General features: G+C 38.2%; 1 protein-coding gene across 8 annotated transcripts in view; it reads left to right on the top strand.

Moving 5' to 3' along the window:
• The window catches only part of LOC126248615 (protein phosphatase methylesterase 1), a 102,284-nt gene that overhangs the window by 63,909 nt on the left and 13,910 nt on the right, over positions 1-24,465 (top strand). For 4 of the 8 annotated variants that reach the window (XM_049949769.1, XM_049949772.1, XM_049949768.1 and 1 more), the window contains exons 7-9: positions 17,726-17,912; positions 18,317-18,408; positions 19,696-19,794. In XM_049949769.1, the coding sequence (XP_049805726.1) occupies positions 17,726-17,912; positions 18,317-18,408; positions 19,696-19,794 (378 nt within the window). Of the gene's footprint in view, positions 1-17,725; positions 17,913-18,316; positions 18,450-19,695; positions 19,861-24,465 lie in introns of those variants that run through there. The other 4 variants (XR_007545513.1, XR_007545515.1, XR_007545514.1 and 1 more) reach the window with 2 other exon arrangements.

Raw genomic sequence — 24,465 nt, 5'->3', positions numbered from 1 at the left:
CTTGTCTATGCAACCCCGGTACCAAATGTAGAGACTCTTCGTACTCGTATTGTGGACGGCTGTGATACAATACGCCATTCTCCAGGGCTGCATCAGCGCATCAGGGATTCCATGCAACGGAGGGTGGTTGCATGTATCCTCACTAATGGAGGACATTTTGAACATTTCCTGTAACAAAGTGTTTGAAGTCACGCTGGTACGTTCTGTTGCTGTGTGTTTCCATTCCATGGTTAATGTGATTTGAAGAGAAGTAATAAAATGAGCTCTTACATGGAGAGTAAGCATTTCCAGGCACATGTCCACATAACATATTTTCTTTCTTTGTGTGTGAGGAATGTTTCCTGAAAGTTTGGCCGTACCTTTTTGTAACACCCTGTATTAAACTGTATTATACTGTGGGTCTTTAAATTCATGTCCACGTGTCAGACCAGACTGACCACCATCCTGTCCACAAATCTGGTCTCTCAGCAGTGCCATGCCTAAGCTCCTACCTCTGAGCTTTGTTGGTTGCCAAGCTGTCACCTGCTGAAGCTTCTGCACATATTTTGATTATTTCTCTCTTCATTTTCTGTACAATTCTTTGGCTCTCACATTCCAACTTGTCAAATACAGTTCTCTCCATGGTTCTGACATCTCACCTTTTTTGTAATCTTTATGTATGCCTTTGGGTTCTTACTACTTTGAATGGTTATATTTTAAGAATTTATGATTATGTCTTTCTATAACTCCATGTCCACCCCATTTGGCTTCCTCAACATCATGATACTGTAGGACAGTTCCAAATTTGTTGTTATTTGTGTGTTTGTGGCCATCACTGTTGATCAATGTCATCTTGAGATTAACTATGTTCATGTATTGTCCAAATATGCCATGTTGTTTTGCTCATCACAGTACAATCACCAACATACTTCATCAAAGCTCAGAATTATCTTCTGTGACAGTTTGGTACTAGTTTTGAACTGTCATATTGTTACTGATTTTCAACTTGCTGCCTTTTCTTTTGTTTTTTTTTTTCCTCCCTATCATATTAGTGGTACTTAATTACATTTTAATAAGTCCTTCAAATTACCCTGTTGATTCCAGATGATCTGAGCCCAAAGAACTATGTTAGATTCTTTTTTTCTTTCCTACTTTCTTAACTTGATGCATTAATTTTTATTTTTACAGCTTACTATCTAGACTTTTCTATTGAACATTCAGAATTCTTAGAAATTGTTTGTATTTTTATTCCACAGAGGACTCTCCACTACTGTTTTGAAATTGCATATGGTGCTTAACTTCCCCAAACATCTCCAGTTTTATATAGTTTCCAGAAATTTGAATATTTTGTTTTTTAACCACTGGACAGTTTCTTATTTTCTTATTTTTCAGGTAGGAATTTTATTTCTTAAAGGATTGTTAGTGTTATCCTTGATGATGGCATGTGCCTTCTCTAAAATGTGTGTTACATTTTAAACAAGTGTTAAATACATTCATATTTATTCGTAGGTAGAGAGGAGGCTCTGCCAGTAGCCATTGGATACACTGGTTGCAACTGGCTGTATGTAGATTGAGGCCCACATCACACAAAGTTGAGTTACATGTGCCGCTAGTCTTGTACGAGGGGTGGAAGCACAATTCTTGATTTACAGCATAGTTCACAGAACTGCTTGTAATCCTTTAGTTTGGAGCTGATAGAGATGTTAAACTAGAATCTCAGAAGTTTCTGTGCCTAGCTTTGATGTGGATTACTTCACCTATTTCATCAAATAGAAAGTAATTCCCCTTAGCACTTTGAGGGCTGGGCAGCTAGGGAGTCATTTAAGTGGCTGATACTGCGCATTTCCACAATTTTTTTGAATTTTATGTAGGAGGTTCTATTGCACAGAATTAAGATTAGTTTGTTGCATTTGGAAGACAGATTTTGTTTTTGTGAAATGCTGCAAAGAAACATAAATGTACATGTATGACAAATATTTTATATCTAAATAAAAATGTGTTATTTTCACAACAAAATTTTTTTCTGACATAATTTCCTAAATGGAGATAAGATTAGAATTTGTTGGTATTAAAAATAAGACTGTTTGAAAATGTATTTTTTTGTCTAAAATTGCTTAGTTATATTTGGTTTAGTGTGAAAACTTCTGAAGCATTCTGGGCGATCTTGTGGCAAATTTGTAGACTAAAGTCAATTTCTGTTTTCTAACAAGTCACGTATGTAAAACCACAACAAAAAACTTGTGCAGTTCACTGAGTTTCAATAGACTCCACTAATGCCAAACTGTGGGTGGCTCCAGGTTCCATGTTACATTTAACTTGTCAGTAGTTGTTCTAGCAGAGCGGTTTCTCTCTCGTATTACCTTCTTCAGCAGTTCTTTGCCGAAAAAGTAGGTGAAGCAATCAAACACTGTAGAGTCCTTGTCAATCTGAGTTTGAATTCCAATTGATTCTCCAAAACCTTGAAGCTGTGGAGTAGTAGTGTTACCTCTTCAGTGCACAGTTGAAAGAGGTTGCTGTGTGTGTGACATTGGGAGACACTGCATATGGCAGCTAGGTGAAACAAATCAAAGCAAGCAGCATTCCTTTCCCACTAAGGCAAGTGACACAGGCTGCCAATAGCATTTTTTTGTGGTCGCACAAGTGTTAAAGAATCCCTTCATGCAGAGGAGACATAAAACAAATTTTGGGATTCACATATGAAGCTGAGAAACTGCAAATGTAGCTCCTACATAAATTATTCTTTTTGGAGTAAACCTGTGCGACACAAGAGCTGTGTCGTTCATCTTGAAAGTGTTAATAGGTCAAATGAGCAGTACCCACAGAAAGCATCTGCAGCTCATGATCTAGTGGCTAGCGTTGCTGCCTCTGGATCATGGGGTCCTGGGTTTGATTCCCAGCTGGGTCTCTGATTTTCTCCACCCGGGGACTGGGTGTTTGTGTTGTCCTCATCATCAGATCATCATTCGGTTAGTGGAGAGAGACTGGAAATGGAAAGATTGGAACTCATCCGGGCGCTGATGACAACGATGTTGAGTGCCCCACAACCACCACCACCACCACCATCACCACAACCAACCAACCAACCACAGAAAGTGGTTACTCACTAAGCAAAGTGTATATGTAGCCTGGCATGTTACATGTGGTGTTTACATGGGGATTGTTTTTTGAGGCTAGAGGAACATGTCAGCAAGTAGGTATGACATCTTCAAATGTATTTATGTGCCCCTTTTTTTTTTCAATCAATTTTAGTGTTGCATTACACCATCCTCAGACCTATGAATGCAGTATACTATCTTTGTTGTAATTGTACATAATGCAATATCGAACCACCTATATTTACTTCGAAATTGGTTACATATTAATTCCATTAAACTAAAACAACTCCAGCTTTGATATGTATGTATGACCAGCAAAGTGTTAAAACAATAACAAAAGAAATGACCCATGTATATGGCACCAATTTATAATGACTGCACTGAAATCTGACAACCTATGATGTAGGTTGGCAACACTGCACCGACGTGGACTCTTCGAGTATTTGCTGCACTAAATAATTATAAAAAGCGTTGTTATTAAGCTATTTTTAAACGTGTACAGGTGTTATAAATATAATATAAGTGTTGTTGAATTAGTGGAAGTGTTAATGAAGTATAAAATAAGATTAAACGGGGTAAGAAGCATATTTTTCTTCTCGCGCCTGTAGCACGAATCCTAGGCCTAATTTCACGCGCGCGAATCGTAAGTAAGCAGTGAATTAAACTTACAGATAAACGTTTCCAGTTGGTATAAATATAATATAAGTGTTGTTACATTAGTTGAAGTGTTAGTGAAGTATTAAAGAAGATTAAACGGGGTAATAAGTTTATTTTCCTTCTCGCACCTATAGCACGGATTTTAGGCTTAATTTCACGCGCGCATATCGTAAGTAAACAGTGAGTTATATGTAATCACCAATTTTTTTATTCAGTACTCTTTCAATTTATTTATATCTGCCTGAATAGTTTCTAGGGTCCTTTGTTTACATTTTAGTCACTACTTAAATCAGCTTATACGATTTGTTTTTACCATAAGTGAGAAGTGTGTGACATGCCGTAGGATCGTTAGTTCCGGGGTATGGTATGATGGGTGCTGTAGTTTCTTTCATTGGGGCGAATGTATTGGCGTGGGTCTCTGCCTCGTGATGACTGGGTGTTGTGTGTTGTCCTTAGGTTAGTTAGGTTTAAGTAGTTCTAAGTTCTAGGTGACTGATGACCATAGCTGTTAAGTCCCATAGTTCTCAGAGCCATTTGAACCATTAGTGGCGTGGGAAATGGGGACATAAATGAGGCTCACCAGTGGTATTGTAGGATCTGTAGTAGAGATAGGAAAATACTGGAACAGGAAGGGAAAATTGCAGCTCTTCAAGCTGACCTAGACAAGGCAAGGGAGGATCTGGACAGGTTAAAGAGGGAGAAGGGTGAACACAGGTGGGAAGTGGCAACAGGTAATAGGGGGAACAGGCACAGGAGAGCATCAGACAGCTTTGTCATAAATCTTGAAAATAGATTTGACCTGTTGCCTCAGTCAGAATTGGATGAGCCTCATGTAGCTGAAGCTGTAGAAAGGGCACAACAAGCTTTCAAGGACTTGAAAAAGGTAGGGAAATTTGTAAAGAGAAAGAAAGTTCTGTTGTTATGTAGTTCCCATGGTAGAGGTGTTGGCCAACTACTGCAGGAAAATTTAGGTCCAGAGTACCAGGTCACAAACTTTTTCAAGCCTAGTGCAGATCTGGGTCAGGTAACAGAGGATGTAGGTGCTTTATGCAAGGATTTCACAAAGGAGGATGCCGTGGTTATAGTGGGTGGTCCGGGAAATAGCATTGACAGAGACTCTGAATATTCCATAGAGAGTGACCTGGTGAAGATAGCATCAGCAACGAAGCATAAGAGTGTGGGATTTGTGTCTGTGTTGAGACGCCATGATCGGCCTCATTTGAACTCTTCCGTAGGGAGGGTGAACTTGCGAGTTGGAGTGGGTGCTTAGGACGGATGTAGGGTCCCATATTGGTTTGATTTCTGTGGATGCTATCGATAGGTGGGACTACACTAGGCATAGCCTTCACCTCAATAGGAAAGGGAAGGGAAAACTGTCTGGGTTGATTGCAGAAAACTTAAGGGGGGACACTGACACAAGTGGTAAAATACCAGTGGTCACAGGTGTCAGAGGGATGCCTTTTTTTAGGATAGGGAAGGGGGAAAGAAAATGAGTTTTAAGAGAGATTGGCAGACACACTCAGTTTGAGAAAACAGGTGAACAGGAGTAAGATTTTATCATACAGCCTCCATTTAAACAGTGTTGAACAGAAAGTAATCAGAAACTGCCAGTTCATGTTCGCCAAAGCAGTTACAATCCCATTAGTATGCAGTATCAGTTATCTTTGTTACATCAGAACATTCCGGGACTTAGAAATAAAGTTGATGAACTACTCATTTGTATCGATGAAATGAATTCATCTAACCAAATTGACATAATCTGCCTCTCTGAACATCAAGTGACCACTGATATAGATATGTTAGACATTTCAGGATTTAAGCTAGCTGCCTACTTCTGCAGAGTGGATATGGATGGAGGAGGAGTTGCCACATTTATCAAAAACTGCCATAAATTCAAGAACATTCACATTAATAAATTCTGTTTAGAGCAACATCTAGAAGCATGTGCAACAGAAGTAGAGTTCCATAACAGATCCTATATAATAATAACTATTTACCAAGCACCTGCAGGAAATTATAATCTATTCTTATATCATCTAGAAGCTCTTTTGAGTTATTTAACAGGAAGAAACAAAGAAATTTTGATTGCTGGTGACTTTAATACAGATTTTCTAATGCAATCTTCCAGTAAACATTCACTGCAGTTAGTAATGTTGTCTTTCAATCTAACTCACACTGTAAACTTTCCAACTAGGATCACTAAATCCTCAAGGACAGCCATTGATAACATTTTTATAGACAAATCAAAGGAACAAAATCATATCATAAAACCAGTTATAAATGGACTATCAGATCATGACATGCAGCTCCTTGTTTTAGATGTAAATTCTAAGCAGATTATCAAGACTGCTATATCTGAGTACAGGAGAGTAGTCAATCAACCAAAAATTGAGTGTTTTAGAAAACTGCTCCAAGATATGAACTGGAAAGATGTTTATAATGCTCATGACATGAATGAAAAATATAACACATTCATGAACAATGTCAGTACCATGTTTGAAAACTGTTTTCCTCTAAAAGTTACTCAAATTAAACAGAAGTCTATAATAAAACCATGGATTACACAAGGAATAAAGATTTCCTGTAAGACAAAAAGGAAAATGTATCTGTCGACCAAGAATAGCTCCAATGCTGATGATTTAGCTAAATACAAGGAATACTGTAAAACATTAAAAAAAAGTAATTCAGACGTCTAAACAAATGCACTACGAGAAGAAGATAGCAATGTCAGGGAACAAAATAAAAACAATATGGGATATAGTGAAAGAGCAGACTGGTAGAACCAGAAAGGAACAGGAGCAAATATCACTAAGGGTAGACGACACATTAGTAACTGATGGGCATAGTGTGGCAAATCTATTTAACGAGTACTTTATATCCGTTACTGATAGAATGGGACTTTCAGGATCAGTAAATAATGCCCTTGATTATCTGAAACTAGCCTTCACAAATAGCTTCAAGTACATGAATATATCACTCACTTCACCAAAAGAAATAACGTCCATAATAAAATCTTTAAAAACAAAGCATTCTAGTGGGTACGATGAAATATCAACAAAGTTAATTAAGGCATGTTCTTGTGAGTTTAGCACAATTCTAAGTTACTTGTGTAACCAGTCAATTATAACTGGGACATTTCCTGACTGGCTAAAATATGCAGATGTTAAGCCTCTATTCAAGAAAGGGGATAAAGAGACACCATCAAACTACAGACCTATTTCACTTTTGCCAGCATTCTCAAAAATTTTAGAAAAAGTAATGTACAGGCAGCTGCTCAACCATCTGACCACAAATAACATATTATCAAGAACACAGTTTGGATTTCTGAAGGGTTCTGATATCGAGAAGGCTATTTACACCTACAGTGAAAATGTACTTAATTCATTAAATAACAAATTACAAGCAGGAGGTATTTTCTGTGATTTGTCAAAGGCATTTGATTGTGTGAACCACAACATCCTTTTAAGTAAATTAGAATTCTATGGTGTCACGGGCAGTGCTGCAAAATGGTTCAAGTCATAGCTCACTAACAGGAAACAAAGGGTGTCAGTGCAAGGGACTAGTGAATTAAGTCATCAGTCATCATCAGAAAGGGAAGAAATTACATGTGGTGTCCCACAGGGATCCATCTTAGGGCCATTGCTTTTTCTTGTGTACACTAATGATCTCTTATCAGTTACACTGCCAGAAGCAGAGTTCGTTTTGTTTGCAGATGGCACAAGTATTGCAATAAATAGTATGTCAAGTGTAGTTCTAGAAAGATCTGCTAATGATATTTTCATGGATATTAATAAATGGTTTAAAACCAACTCACTGACATTAAACTTCGAAAAGACTCACTATATGCAATTCAGAACCTGTAAGAGGTTTTCACCCAGCATATGCATAAAGTATGAAGAACAGCAGATAGAAGAGGTTGACAGTCTTAAATTCCTGGGATTACAACTTGATAATAAATTCAGTTGGGAAGAGCACACCACAGAACTGCAGAAACGCCTTAACAAATCTGTATTTGCAATTCGAGTGTTAGCAGACATAGGCGACATAAAAATGAAAAAGCTTGCATACTTTGCCTACTTTCATTCCATAATGTCATATGGTATAATATTTTGGGGTAACTCTTCAAGTCAAACAAAAATTTTCAGAGTCCAAAAGCGTGTAATATGTATTATTTGTGGAGTAAATTCACGGACGTCCTGTAGAAACCTCTTCAAAGAACTGGGTATACTAACTACTGCCTCTCAGTATATTTACTCATTAATGAAATTTGTTCTAAATAATATATCTCTTTTTTTTCCAACAAACAGCTCAGTTCATACATACACTCCTGGAAATGGAAAAAAGAACACATTGACACCGGTGTGTCAGACCCACCATACTTGCTCCGGACACTGCGAGAGGGCTGTACAAGCAATGATCACACGCACGGCACAGCGGACACACCAGGAACCGCGGTGTTGGCCGTCGAATGGCGCTAGCTGCGCAGCATTTGTGCACCGCCGCCGTCAGTGTCAGCCAGTTTTCCGTGGCATACGGAGCTCCATCGCAGTCTTTAACACTGGTAGCATGCCGCGACAGCGTGGACGTGAACCGTATGTGTAGCTGACGGACTTTGAGCGAGGGCGTATAGTGGGCATGCGGGAGGCCGGGTGGACGTACCGCCGAATTGCTCAACACGTGGGGCGTGAGGTCTCCACAGTACATCGATGTTGTCGCCAGTGGTCGGCGGAAGGTGCACGTGCCCGTCGACCTGGGACCGGACCGCAGCGACGCACGGATGCACGCCAAGACCGTAGGATCCTACGCAGTGCCGTAGGGGACCGCCCCGCCACTTCCCAGCAAATTAGGGACACTGTTGCTCCTGGGGTATCGGCGAGGACCATTCGCAACCGTCTCCATGAAGCTGGGCTACGGTCCCGCACACCGTTAGGCCGTCTTCCGCTCACGCCCCAACATCGTGCAGCCCGCCTCCAGTGGTGTCGCGACAGGCGTGAATGGAGGGATGAATGGAGACGTGTCGTCTTCAGCGATGAGAGTCGCTTCTGCCTTGGTGCCAATGATGGTCGTATGCGTGTTTGGCGCCGTGCAGGTGAGCGCCACAATCAGGACTGCATACGACTGAGGCACACAGGGCCAACACCCGGCATCATGGTGTGGGGAGCGATCTCCTACACTGGCCGTACACCACTGGTGATCGTCGAGGGGACACTGAATAGTGCACGGTACATCCAAACCGTCATCGAACCCATCGTTCTACCATTCCTAGACCGGCAAGGGAACTTGCTGTTCCAACAGGACAATGCACGTCCGCATGTATCCCGTGCCACCCAACGTGCTCTAGAAGGTGTAAGTCAACTACCCTGGCCAGCAAGATCTCCGGATCTGTCCCCCATTGAGCATGTTTGGGACTGGATGAAGCGTCGTCTCACGCGGTCTGCACGTCCAGCACGAACGCTGGTCCAACTGAGGCGCCAGGTGGAAATGGCATGGCAAGCCGTTCCACAGGACTACATCCAGCATCTCTACGATCGTCTCCATGGGAGAATAGCAGCCTGCATTGCTGCGAAAGGTGGATATACACTGTACTAGTGCCGACATTGTGCATGCTCTGTTGCCTGTATCTATGTGCCTGTGGTTCTGTCAGTGTGATCATGTGATGTATCTGACCCCAGGAATGTGTCAATAAAGTTTCCCCTTCCTGGGACAATGAATTCACGGTGTTCTTATTTCAATTTCCAGGAGTGTACAATACCAAGAACAAAAATGATCTGCACAAGGACTTAAAAGCACTTACTTTTAGTTCAAAAAGGGGTCCACTACTCAGGAACACTCATCTTCAATAATTTGCCAGTAAACATAAAAAAATTAGTTACAAATAAAGATCAGTTTAAAAGGAGCCTGAAAGACTTACTAGTGGCCAACTCCTTCTACTCCATTGACGAATTTTTTAATAGAAACAAATGATGTATATATTCATACTATTAGTATTGTTATTTCAGCTTAAAAAAAAATTGACATGTTCCACATCCCGAGGATCTCCTCAGCACGGATCTATGGAACGAAAACTAATCTTATCTAATCTAAAGAATTAATAATTAAGACCAGTGCAGTCACACAAAGTAATTAGATGTACATGTGGTTATTCAGTAGGGTGAAGAAGCTTATTGCTCTACTCAGCCTTTGTCAGCATTCACTGCTTGGCACTGGTACAGGCAGTTACATCTACATATATATTCCGCCAGCTACCAAGTGGTGTGTGGCAGAGGGCACAATTCGTGCCAAAGTCATACCCCCCCCCCATCTTTGTTGTAATTGTACATAATGCAATATCGAACTACCTATATTTACTTCGAAATTGGTTACATATTAATTCCATTAAACTAAAACAACTCCAGTTTTGATATGTATGTATGACCAGCAAAGTGCTTGTTGTCCAGAAGGATGATGTAGCATTTTGTGTATGAAGAAATGGGCACCAGGAAATAGTCCCCAAATACTAATCAAAGACTATGATAGAGATTTGTCAGCTCAGCAGTACCTCAAACTGCCTGCCATGCACCCAAGCACATCTTCCTCTACGTCAAAGATACATTCATGGTGTAGTAGCATAGGAGACAGATGATTTTGAGAATTCAATCCCGCGTCCGGCCATCCTGATTTAGGTTTTCCGTGATTTCCCTAAATCACTCCAGGCAAATGCCGGGATGGTTCCTCTGAAAGGGCACGGCCGACTTCCTTCCCCATCCTTCCCTAATCCGATGAGACCGATGACCACGCTGTCTGGTCTCCTTCCCCAAACCAACCAAGATTTTGAGAACACAAAGTTGCTGTGTTGAGCAAACTGCTGCTGGGGAGGTATTATTATGGGGAAACCCATGTAAATAAGGATCCTTGAGAATTTTATTTTATTGAGGAGGCCAAGTCCCATCCTGAGATTACTGCCAGTGGAGGAAGAGAGTTTTGTTAATGGTGGCAAAAGTGATCAGCTAAGTCAGATGTGAAATTCCTTGTTGGAGGCTATATGCATAGAGCACACCCAACAGTGGACAGCACATGAGACAGATCAAAAATGACCATGCAAAGGTTAAAGTGTCTCTCTTGGCTCCCCACCCCACCTCAATTCGCCCTCACACCACCTCAACCCGCCCACAACGTACACAAGATTTAACTAGGCCACTGCCAGTAGAGAATTAGAAGTGTAGGAAGAGCTGCAGTGTCTCAACACCACCAGAAGATGATTTGACATTCACCAGAACTTCTCAGTATCTCAATACTAGTCTAGGTTAATTTCTGTGATATGTTGCTATATTTCAGATGCACAGTGTAAAGTGAGAACCACACAGAGGGATGTAAGGTCGTATAAAAAAAAAAAAAAATAATAAAAAATAAAAAATAAAAAGATCTTTCACGTACACTTAAGGGAATTATTATGAGCTGTACTTTGAAAATTACTTCACATCTCTTTTACAGTGTCAAATTTGTGTGTGTGTAAGAAGAGTAAAGAACAGCAGAAAAGGCTTTACAGAAAATTGTGTGTTAGAAATGATTCAGTGTGAAAGGGAATATTTTATTGCCCTCACAGCTTTCAAATATGGGACAGAAAAGTGCTTTGCATCTTCTGAACTTTTGATGTCCAAAGGGAGAAACAGCAGTGTTACACAGAAGTATGGGTGGAACCAATGACAGTGTTCCAGTTGTACAACTTACATAGACAATAAGAAATAAGTGGGATATGTTCTTGAAGTAGACAGACATCTTGGAAATATGATATAAAATTGACAGGAAAAGCTGAAAGTAACTGCCCAGAATTTTTTTCCATTTCCTTGGTATCACAAATGCATGTCCTCTCCAAATTAAGATCCCCAGGTGTGTCAATGGCTGTGAAAGTATTTTGTATATGCATTGTCAAAGGTATTCGCACAAAAAGGAATTTCTCTGAGAGAATAATTTTAAAGACAGATATAAAATGCCCTAGAAATGTAATCCAAAAACTGCACAGGACTAAAGTTTCACAGAACATAGGCAGTGTAAGCCTTCTAGTATATGACATGCTTAAATTGGAGCACCAAGCAGGAATCACATCACTTTGATGGATCTTCAGAGTATTTGATTTATCGGTGTGTCTCACATATGAAATAAACTACGTTGTTTATTTTTACTCTAAGATGAATTTTCGCAGGTAATATAACCATATTCTGTACCAAGAACAATTTATTTTACAGCTCTTGGACTATTTCCCTTAGTATAGCATTCTTCAGGAACATACCAGTTGTAACTTTTTTCACCACAGCAGTCCATAATATTTACATATTTGCTCAACAGTTACTAGTCCAATTCACAACTCCTAGTTATCTTCCATTTCACTGTGACTTGTCAACTGTATATGTTACTTTGATGATTATCAACAATGTAGGAAAAGATAGAAGGCTACTTACCTTAAAGAGAACACACTGTCACAGACAGGTACAATTAAGACACTTACACATAAGCTTTCAGCCTCAGCTTTCATCGGAAAAAGAGAAACACACCATTCATTCACGCAAGCAAGCAGGCCTCACTCAGACATGACTGCCAACTCCGGCAGCTCATGGCCAGAATGCACCTACCACTTGGGGTGGAAGTGGCAATTTGGAGAGGGTGGGGAAGGGGAAGAGAGGGAAATATACAGGTGGGCGAAGAGAGGAGCATTATCTGGCGGAGTGACTAGAATGCCAACAGGCATAGTGTCAGCAGGTTGTGGGGAAAATGAATTACAAAAGGAAAGAAGTGGGGAAAATGGGTGGGTGCACTGTTAGAGGGTGGGAGAAAAGAATGGAAAGGAGGTGATAGGACAGAGGGGGTGGAAACTGTCGGGTGGAGGGTGTGGGGACCATATGTTCCCATAGGTTGAGGCTGAGATAGTTAGACAGCAAAATTTTTGTTTGTAACTTTCAGCAGCTTGAGAAGCTAATGAGGCTAAAAATTCACGAGAAACTCATGATTTTGACATTTAGGGAGCATTAAAATAAGAACGCTGAAGGAGCTAAACATCCCAAATTCCTCTATGACAAACACTCTGATGCAGACAGGTTTTGCATGTTACAATTTTAAAAGGATTTGTTTAGTTGTAGCACCATACAAGTTTCAGCATTATCTTATTTGAAAATTTGAAATGCCACACACAAAAACGTTTGGACTTGGCACTGGAACCTACAAGACAAATGAAGCACCCAGTGTATCTGCTGAATATGATGAGCTGCTAATTGCTTTCGTGCAAATTGCATGTAAGGTACATTACTAATGATGTTGATCACCAGGCTACAAAGTACAAGTTCCCAACAGCAGCATGGTCATTTATGATACAGGTGTACTTTGGAGGGTCAGATGCGAAAATTGTTACTTAAAGCTATGACACTGTTCACACATTTGGTTTTAAGAAATCTTGACCCAAAAATTCTATAATACGAGAGAAATATTACTCAAAATCGTGTATAAACTGCTCATTAAAAGTTTAGCACCAGCTGGATATCTGCAAACGTGTGGGCTTACATTCAAGGAGAGTGGGAAATGAAATAGTAAGCTTTGTGAGACGGAAAAATATTGTAATGAAATAAAAACGAAACAATAGCTTAAATAAAGACAGTTTATTTGAAAGTGGGCATTTTTACACAAGTGTGAAATCAAAATTTGCTGCTGAGCAACACCCTCCCTTGGCATATTGTCTATAAGGTGCTCAAGATGATATCAGCCCTCGAGAGGTATTCCGGTGTGTGAATCAGGTTCCTGTGATGATGTTTTGCAAGTTTCAACTGACCCCGCATGTGCTCTGGTTCAAGTCTGTAGATGTAGCAGTCCTCTCCATTCAGTCGATTATTGCCTCCAAGAGTTTGGGTACGGATCTCATCTTTTCATTCATTATCATCTCGAAAGGCAAATCCTTTGCCGAAACGTTCACTATAGGGAATCGACAGTAGGTTGGAGGATACTGTCCTGGTAGTGCACAACTGAAATTACGTAAATTGCAATAAGCTGTGTCGGACATCTATACGTGGTTCAAAACATGATTGATCCATCTCCCTGCTGAACACATGGACATGCATACCAGCGATGTGATCCTCCTCTACTACAATCGTCACGTGTCACACAATTCCTACATTTGTCAATGTAGGAAACCAAACACAAGTTATCCAGGTTTCATTTCAGATGACCCCTTGTCCCCCCTCCCCCCCCTCCACAAACCTCATTGCAGGAGGGTTTGTACTGTTCTTTGTAATGGACATGTAAATTCAAAATTGATCATGTGGAGACGGTTGTGTACTTTCTGGGGTAATATGTCCTTGTTGCCCCAAAGGTAGCACATAGTTCTATTGCATTCTTCCCTTCATTCCCCGTTTTGCTCTCTTCTTCCTATTTGATTCTCCAGTCTCCCTGCACATCTCTCCTTCTGTAAGAGAGGCTGAATCAGTACCTGAAGGAACGATCACTTTCTCCAGTTAAGTTATTCCCTAATGATTAACGTAACTTTTTTGTTACCCTAGTGAAAATCACAAACCACCCTATGCAGATGCTATGTTTTATTTTGTATTTTAAGGCTTTTGCGTACCAGGAATATTACTGAACAATTTTGGTAAACATTTTTGGAAAACAGTGATCAATTAATTATTATATTTTGACTAAAGTTCAGTCTTGATCACACCATTTATGTTTTAATGATATAGGTAACCGGTTTCGGTTCTTTTTACAAAACCATCATCAGAGCTGTGAATACATTTTAGGAAATACTAGAAACCAATCTTTAAATAAAATGAAAATGTCTAATGATGTCAAAATTTAACAAGATAAAATAAAATTAATTATACCCATGGCTCCCTTAGGATGGTAGGCGGAGCTCTCCTCACTGCTACGCAGTCAACTGATGGTTATGAGTACTGAGCACGAGCTTAAATATGCAGAGGCTCCGCCTACTTCCTGTCACACTACTTCACAACTGCCAATCAGCGTTCATAATATGACGCTATCGTCAAAGTATAAAAGTAGGAAATATACTAATAACATAAAACTGATTCGTTTAAATGTCTGATTAACAGATAGTTAGTATGTGTACAGCTTATTTATATTTTGGATAAAAACAGTAAACTACGATATGTAATAGTTGTGCCCTCTATGGGCAACCTTAATACTATTACAGTGTCAGTTACATCAAAGATGTGAAAGTCCTTGGAGTTGTGGTATATATCGATTATACCGAGTCGCCTACATCACAATTGCATCTTTGTTGGATGCTGCAGAATCATCTTACTTTAACTGTAGTTTTCATAGCATTATTCTTTATAGCAGTAGGGTAGCAGCTAAGAGTACGTTCTGCTTTATCTATGTCTGAATAACTGATGAGACAGCTGATTAAATTTTTAAAACTCATCGATCTAATAGTTTTTATAATAATCAATGTCAATTTAATAATTATATGTTGAACAGCATATTTTACATACATAGCTTTTGCCATGGGTATAACTAGTCTTATATTTTAAAAAAACAAAAGAGTACATGCTTTTATTATAAAATTTCGTCAAAAAGGTCGTAATAATATTTTTCGCGAAAATCTAATTGTTCATTGAGCAGCATTGATGATTTGGTTTTCAAGTATGGTTTGGCCGATATATATTTTCTCACAGTCTCTACATTGGATCTTGTACACTCCTGATCTGGTAGATTTTTCATATAAAGCATATATCTCGATTTCTTCTAGGATATTCATAAGTAAGCCTTTATTTGCATAATGAAGAACTTGTAAATTCTGCTCTACTGTCCCCTCAGCATGATTATTGAATGCTATATGATGGCCAAATACAGACTTTGTTCGTGAGGTACCCGACGTATCTTCTTTGTACCTTACTGCAAAATTTCGACCTGTTTGGCCGAAATATATATTTTCTCACAGTCTCTACATTGGATCTTGTACACTCCTGATCTGGTAGATTTTTCATTATCTTTACTTATGGTATGTCTTAATTTTTGTTGTAAAGTATTGTCAGTTGTAAATGCTATTGTTATTCCAGAATTTTTTTGAATAAATTAGTAATTCTATCTGATATGTTTCCCATATATGTCATCTTCATATATTTTGGATTACCTATTAGTGGAGTACTTTGTGATTGTTGCACTTTATTAAAAATGATATCTACGTGTCGTGTGTTGAAAGAGTTGGTTTTTACAATTTGTTTTAGGATGGTCATTTCCTTTTTGATCTCATTAGCTTCTAGCGGTAATTTTAGTATTCGGTGTATCATAGACTTAAAAAATGCTTTTTTATACTTGTCAGGATGACATGATGTGGCATTAATAATATCAGTGGTTGTAGGTTTCCTGTATATGGTGAAAAAATGTTTCCCATTGTTATTAGTTATAGTGAGATCTAGGTAGTTAATAGATTTTCGATTTTCATGCTCAACCGTAAATTCTAACTTCGGATGCATAGAGTATAATTTTATAGCAAGTTTCTCCATTTCATCTTTTGAACCATTATAAAGCAATAATGTATCATCTGTCCCAGCCAAAGAATTGCCCATTGCTAAGCCATCTTTCTGACAATAGATTTTAGTATTAAAAGAGAAATAATTGTAATCTAAAGTGCATTCAAGCAGTTCTATAAATTCGGTTATTTCATCTTTAGTCATATTTTTGTATTGTACTAAGTTATCCCTAATTATATTAATCGTCTCATTAATGGGTATATTTGTATACAAATTTTTAATATCTAATGAGACGAAACTTGCACTAGTTGCAATGTCTATATTGTGGATTTGTTGTGCTAGTTCATAACTGTTTTTGATACTGAAATTGCTGTCATATATATAGAATGCTTTCAAAATTTTATTAAGTTTCATATTTAGTGTATATGAAGGACTACTTTTGTAGTTGACAATAGGTCATACAGATTTCTCTTTTTTATGTAGTTTAATCTGTGATCTTAATGAACAATTAGATTTTCGCGAAAAATATTATTACGACCTTTTTGACGAAATTTTATAATAAAAGCATGTACACTCTCTCTCTCTCTCTCTCTCTCTCTCTCTCTCTCTCTTTTTTTTTTTTTAAATATATAAGACTAGTTATACCCATGGCAAAAGCTATGTATGTAAAATATGCTGTTCAACATATCATTATTAAATTGACATTGATTATTATAAAAACTATTAGATCGATGAGTTTTAAAAATTTAATCAGCGGTCTCATCAGTTATTCAGACATAGATAATGCGGAACGTACTCTTAGCTGCTACCCTACTGCTATAAAGAATATTGCTATGAAAACTACAGTTAAAGTAAGATGATTCTGCAGCATCCAACAAAGATGCAATTGTGATGTAGGCAACTTGGTATAATCGATATATACCACAACTCCAAGGACTTTCACATCTTTGATGTAACTGACACTGTAATAGTATTAAGGTTGCCCATAGAGCGCACAACTATTTCACATCGTAGTTTACTGTTTTTATTCAAAATATAAATAAGCTGTACACATACTAACTATCTGTTAATCAGACATTTAAATGAATCAGTTTTATGTTATTAGTATATTTCCTACTTTTATACTTTGACGATAGTGTCATATTATGAACGCTGATTGGCAGTTGTGAAGTAGTGTGACAGGAAGTAGGTGGAGCCTCTGCATATTTAAGCTCGTGCTCAGTACTCATAACCATCAGTTGACTGCGTAGCAGCGAGGAGAGCTCCGCCTACCATCCTAAGGGAGCCATGGGTATAATTAATTTTATTTTATCTTGTTAAATTTTGACATCATTAGACATTTTCATTTTATTTAAAGATTGGTTTCTAGTATTTCCTAAAATGTATTCACAGCTCTGATGATGGTTTTGTAAAAAGAACCGAAACTGGTTACCTATATCATTAAAACATAAATGGTGTGACCAAGACTGAACTTTACTCAAAATATAATATTACTGAAACCTTGTGTAATTTGCATTTACTACTGAAAATCTTATAATTTTCCAGGAAAAGAAACGCAGTAGAACAGCTGACAAATATACGTGGCGAATAGACCTAGCAAAGACAGAGAAATATTGGTCTGGATGGTTCAAAGGACTGTCTAACATTTTTTTGAATTGTCCGGTGCCAAAAATGTTATTGTTGGCTGGAATAGATAGGCTGGACAAAGAGCTCATGGTTGGGCAAATGCAAGGTAATGTGTTCAAACAAGTTTTGAGCCTGGATAATATGTGTTACCATTTTGCTGAAAACTGTAGAGAGCATTAGTTGTTTTGAACTGTTGTAATAAACCCTGAATATCCCCTGATAAAAATAAATATCCATGCAACTTATACTTAATTTTCTGTATCACATATTTTAGGAATTTTAATAGTTAGAGGGCAGCTATCATTGTGATACTGTGCATGTGTATTGCATGTTTTTGGGAGATAAACTTGCTATGTTACACAACTACTAACATCTCACTCAAATTCTGTGGAATTGTTGTCTTAAATGTTTCTAATGAGAGAGAGAAATACTCTTTATTTTGTGAATATAGTTGGTTTATAATATGCTTACCTATTTTATTTTGTTTTGAATATTGCATCTCATGTGCAGGTAAATTCCAGTTACAAGTTTTGGGACAGTGTGGCCATGCTGTGCATGAAGATGTTCCAGAAAAACTAGCAGATATAATGGCATCATTTATGGTGAGATATAAATTTGCAGAGCCAACAGCAAATTTTCAGCGGTATGTATTGGTGTTGTGGAATGATGAAATGTTTTTCAGTAGCTGCTCTAAAGCAATTAATTTGCTTTTATTTGAATCTCCAATAAAATTTTCATTTGACAATGTACTTTTTTGTGGCGACATTCTTGTATAAATCCTTCAGAGTTTTTGCCATGTCTGATTTTTTGATCTTCAGCGCTCAATTGCATCCTCTTTAATCATTGTCAAATTTCAGGCGTTTGTTATAGGTACTTAAGTTGGCTGAATTACCGTCACGGAAATGTCATAAAATAACGAAACTTTCATGTGCTACCAGAGATTATGTTGATGTCTGTGACTGAAGAACGTTGTTAACAATGTTGATTATGTTCGTTTAGAAAATTCACCATATTGTCCACAGTAACTTACTGAAAACAATACTGTGATACATTTAATCACTCTGTGGATGTATGTGGGATAATCCATCTTAGCTATCTTACTGTGCAGACTATGGCTTGTTTATCTCCATTCTGTAGGCTTTTGATCAGTATCTATTTCCAAACAATGATACTAGACAAATTATTGTCTTTGAAATGAAAGGATCTTTTTTAGGATTCAGTGGATAGTTGTATTATGCACCATCTGGTCATATGTTTCTGGCTCCTAATGTACAAATAGTGAAACATTTTGTGGAATATTTGAGTACTACAAACTAAGCTTCCTCCTCCAGATTCTTGTGCCACGAGGTTAACAATATAGCGGAAAATTCATGAATGATACAAATAGTACACACCATGAAAGTTGTTAGTTATGCATCACCATCAAACTATTGTGCCTAAATTGGAGATGTATACAAGACTAACACTAACTGTAATTGTGAGGTCTATGACAAGGAAGAAAAATTTCTTGTAACGACATGTATAAAGACTGTAGCTTCCTAATTGATGTGCTTGGTTGGGTGATCAGGAACATCACTGCCACCCTGTTGAAGACTGACCATCCCTTTTTCCTGTAACATAAATCTGTAGTACCAGCAATAGACTCAGCTTCTTCTCATTACATTGGAATTGAGTGAATGTCATTAGCTTTTCCCCAATGAAGTAGAAGTTGAAAAAATTCTCAAAAAATTGCCATATTATGTTTCCAACCCATTTGCTAACTGACCAGCTGCAAATAGTATTCTTTAAATCTTAAGTTAAATTTTTGGCTTTCTTGTAATGAGTAGTAGTATGGACTAAGCAATGATTATTTGTACATAAAACAAAAAAAAAAACATTATTGTTCACAGGACTTTCCCTGCATGCTAAAAAATAAGAAAGAGTGCAAGAAGACAAGAAACTGGGAAATGCAATGTGTTCTGAGCTGGAGAAATTGGCTGATAGTTCTGGTATGTGAAATGGAATGTGGAGCAGAGAAAAAAGTTAATCATTTATCCAGTCATGTTAAGATATCTCAGCCAGCTGTACTTTTATAAAAATAAGTGTACTGTAGCTGAGCTTATGGCCTATCTTAATAATCTATGGTGTAGTGTGAGAGAGGGATAAATGGATTGATAGCTGTTCAGCACTTTGTATTAATTCCTTTACCAAGGTGCAGTGTTTTTTAAGAGACTGAATAGCATGCTGGTGTGTTTATTCTCAGCAACAACAGTAATTTAACAATTTATTCTTGTATTGTTAATGCTATGACTTTCAATTTCAGATTGTGGTTCATTGCAGTGATTTCTGTTTTCTAATAACTTGTCACCTTTCATCTTTAATTCAATGTTATTCCAAGAAAGTTATGTAGAAATTCACTGTGATCTTGGGAACAGTTTATAACTCAGTGTAAAAGCTCATACTAACTCCAAAAGCATTTAAGTATGGGATTTTTCTTTGATTTTAACGTCATTGTAAGTTTAGTGAAATTACTATGTAAAATTCACTGTTGTGTAGATATACAGGCCGTCCCAGGATGAATGGTCAGTATTCAGGGAAATGACAGGAATGATCATTTGAATCAAAAAACTTTGTATGAACATTTGCTCTATGCCAAATGGTTTCCGAGATAGAACTCATGTAATATAGATGTTAACAAGAGCCTTGTGGCTCCTGCCACATCCCATATATCGGCCTCCATAATAACCTATTTTGTGTTTTCAGTGGTCAAGCTTCTATCGCTCACACCCCTTCCTATCCTTTGAATACATTTAAGTCCTGGTCTTCCTCTGCACCTTCTGTTTGTTGGTCTGTGTTCAAATAGATTCTTAGGTAGTCTTCCTTGTCTACCGGGCGAGGTGGCACAGTGGTTAGCACACTGGACTCGCATTCGGGAGGACGACGGTTCAATCCCGTCTCCGGCCATCCTGATTTAGGTTTTCCGTGATTTCCCTAAATCGTTTCAGGCAAATGCCGGGATGGTTCCTTTGAAAGGGCACGACCGATTTCCTTCCCACTCCTTCCCTAACCCGAGCTTGCGCTCCGTCTCTAATGACCTCGTTGTTGACGGGACGTTAAACACTAACCACCACCACCACCATCTTCCTTGTCTCATTCTCATTAAATGTCAAAACCAGAAAAGTTGTCTGCATTTCATTTCATCCAGTATGGTATCCCATATATCCTCATTTGTTCTTTGTTCCAAGTGAGACATACTTGAAGCTTGTCTGTATTATCCAATACATTGTCAGATTTATTCATGTACGGTAGTTAGTAAATATTATAGTATGTGTTTTACAAAGTGCCAACTGATTTGTACATTTTATAACACATTTATCTGTAAGCAAGATCATACACTTCACATTACGACTGTTGTACAGTTCCCAATAAATGTTTCAGTATCCCTCCGTCAACTTCAAGGCATTTGTGCACTCTTGGGAGAACATTTGTGTTGCATGTCTGAGTGCTTCTGCATGTTACATAATGACGGCAGCAGTATCCACGATGTGACCAAGCAGTACATCTTGCATATCCACTTTTTGACCAAGCAGTACATCTTGCATATCCACTTTTTGTTTGTACACATGAGACATCATCCAACCCCTTTTACAAAAATCTAATGGCATAAGGTCTGACGATCTTGGTGGCCTGTTAATTGTACTACCGTGACCAATCCAGCGATTAGGGTAAGTTTGTGTGAGATGTTCCCTCAAACGTCTGGGGAAAAAGTGGAGGGACTCTGTCATGCTGAAATACAACACAATCTGTGGGGCCAAAGAAACAACCATCGCCAAGGGGTTTAACAAATGAATTTTCCCATAAGGGGGGGGGGGGGGGGGGGGGGGCAAGTTATTCTGTCTCGTCATTCACTCTTCGAACACGACTGGATCTGTTTGTTACAAAACATGCTCCACCAAACATTGATTGAAAAACAAGCTTGGAAATCAGTTTCCTCTGTAGCATATAAATTTTCCTAGATGATTATTGTGTGTGTTGTTGATTCACTTTTGTGCAAAGGTGACGTGATCGGTGAATAGTATTAATGGAAGCAGATGATGATTGTCATTTAACCAGTGACAGTATTAGTCCTGTGGTATTGTTGTCAATGTGAAGATTGTAGACACAATGTGTGTGAAATGAGTGCAGTTTTTCCCAGTGTAATCTTTGCCGTATACATGTTCATGGGACATTGACATATGTAGAAAGTCACCGTGTGCTGCTAGTAAGATTATACTACACCATTTCAAGAATGTGTTGCTGTTTCAAGACAGGTTGTTGAACTACATGTTCAGAAGAAAAATGAGAACTTGGAAGAATACCTGTTTCACACAATGTGCTGAAACCTCTGGTAAACACTCTGTCATCAGGAATTCAATGAGTCAGAAATTAGCAATTGTATTGCTAAAGGGCAGCAGGAGCACTACCATTGCAGGAGCTATGTATAAACTCAGTTAACAGACACTTCTCTCTGCTACGTGCTCAGACTCCCACACTACTTTACTCACAACACACAATGGACAGCTGTACATTCCATGGGCTAGTTTATTGGCAAAAAGACATCTTGAGCAAAAAGGTTTGAAAGCAATGAGGTAGGTTGGGCTAACATGAAATTTCAGAGGTTGAGTGAATAAGACACACATTCATGTGTGCCACTAGCCTGAAAACAAATGTACATTATATGTATCCTATCCCAGAAACCATTCAGAATAGGAAATGTGTGCATATGAAGTTCTTTTTGCTATGAATTAGTGTTCCTGTCGTATACCTGAATACTGACCATTTCTCATGGGACACACTGTATATCACAGTAGTCACAGCAAGTGACCAGAAAAATTAAACCCTGCTTGATTTACTGGAAACTTCATAGTACTATCTTGTGAGATATATTTAAATGCAAGTGCGCCCCCCCCCCCTCCACACACACACACACACACACACACACACACACACACACACACACACACATGCCAGACTAAGTGCATTTTGTTAAAAGGTAATACTGACAAAGAAATTAGCTTCCTTTTGTTGTAATTTTTTAGTAGTACTGTAAAATGTTTAATGGAGTCCTTTATAGAGAATGAGTTGTGAAACAGTTTTGGAACCTGACTGCCTTCAGTTATCACAAAATGAATGTCTTTCTACTACTTTCTAGAAGCAGTGTGGGTGATGTATGTGGATTAGACTAGCTAATGACAATGCAGTATTTGTCAGGTAATCAGTCTACTCTGGTGGGAATCTATCATAGTCAACAGCTATTAAAGCATAATTCAACTTATATTACCCCATACCATTTTGTCAAGCTGAAGAAAGATTGCCCACTTTTTGAAAAACAGGAATTTACGTTACCATTGTTAAACATGTTTTAGTGTCCACCATTTGTGGCACATGTGGAATGATACGTGCGAGTTGCTCTGATGTTAACATGCATTGTCTCTTAACTAGCAAGATTGTGGCATCATTGTCCTTAGTTGGCTATTTGAAGCTTTGGTAGTGGGACTATAAATAAACAAATCTCCTTTCAGGTTGCTACCATATATGTGGTGTTTTTGATTTCTTATTTGTTCAACTGATCTGAACCAGAATGGAATACTTGTTTCTCCATGCTGTAACTGTCTTTCAGAAAGATCCAGACATAGGCAAGGAAGAGAAGGTTTTTGAAAATGCTGAAGGTAGTACTAAAAATGCATTGCCGATAACTATTGGATGGCTTACATTCTTTCATCATTTGTGTGAAGTGATGAACACTGGTAATCCATTTATTATGTCAAAGACCAGCTTGAAGTAAACATAACTTTTTGTAGTGTGGTTGAAGTGATGTATACTTGAGCTGTAGGTTTTCTTAAGGAGAAATTAGTGGTTTTTGCTGAAGATAATCTTACTTATTATAGAGTTTGGAGACAACTGGTTACCCTCCATGAAATGAATGTGAGAAAAATATTGTCACCACAGAATAAGAGAAACCATGTATCAAACTATTTTGCAACATTTTAGTGGCACATTTCAGGTGTGTAAGGTTCTCCCTTAAGTGGAATAATATGGAGATAGTAATTAAGAGCCGAATAGTTCATTAATGAATTGTTCAAAGCAGTTCTCCACGACATCCTTTCTCTCAGGTGTGCTAGTGTTGTGTGGGTTAAGCAGCAGAGCATCTTTTTGGCTTTGGAAATTACTCAGATTTAATAGTGTGCCGTAAATTGCTAGAGGGCTTCATATTTTGGTACTTTAGTGTTAACAAAACACTACAAGAGGCATAAAAAAGAAATGTTATATGATGATGCATAGTAGAAGTCTTAAATAACAGCTTATAAATATCTGACAAGTTCTGTTCATTTGCACATTTTGGTTTGGTGGCAATAGCAAAATTGTGTGTATGTTGTATAGTTATTCATTGGCACTGTGAAGATAGCCACCACAAAACTGTAGGCAGATTGTTTTCATGGTACACAGGGGTATATTCATTGTTACAAAATGGGCTAAGTATCGATTCATAGTCATTGTAAATTGGTGGTAAAAGAATACATTAATATAAATACTATGTCAAAGTGTATTAATTTACTTTCTGACTGTAAAACATTGTGATATACGTCATGTAGGCGTGCAAAAATCGAATGTAGAGCTGTGAAACATTTATTGAATATCGG

This window comes from Schistocerca nitens, chromosome 3 (genome assembly GCF_023898315.1).
Source record: "Schistocerca nitens isolate TAMUIC-IGC-003100 chromosome 3, iqSchNite1.1, whole genome shotgun sequence".
Classification (NCBI taxonomy): domain Eukaryota; kingdom Metazoa; phylum Arthropoda; class Insecta; order Orthoptera; family Acrididae; genus Schistocerca; species Schistocerca nitens.
This window is presented reverse-complemented; position numbering and strand designations above follow the sequence as displayed.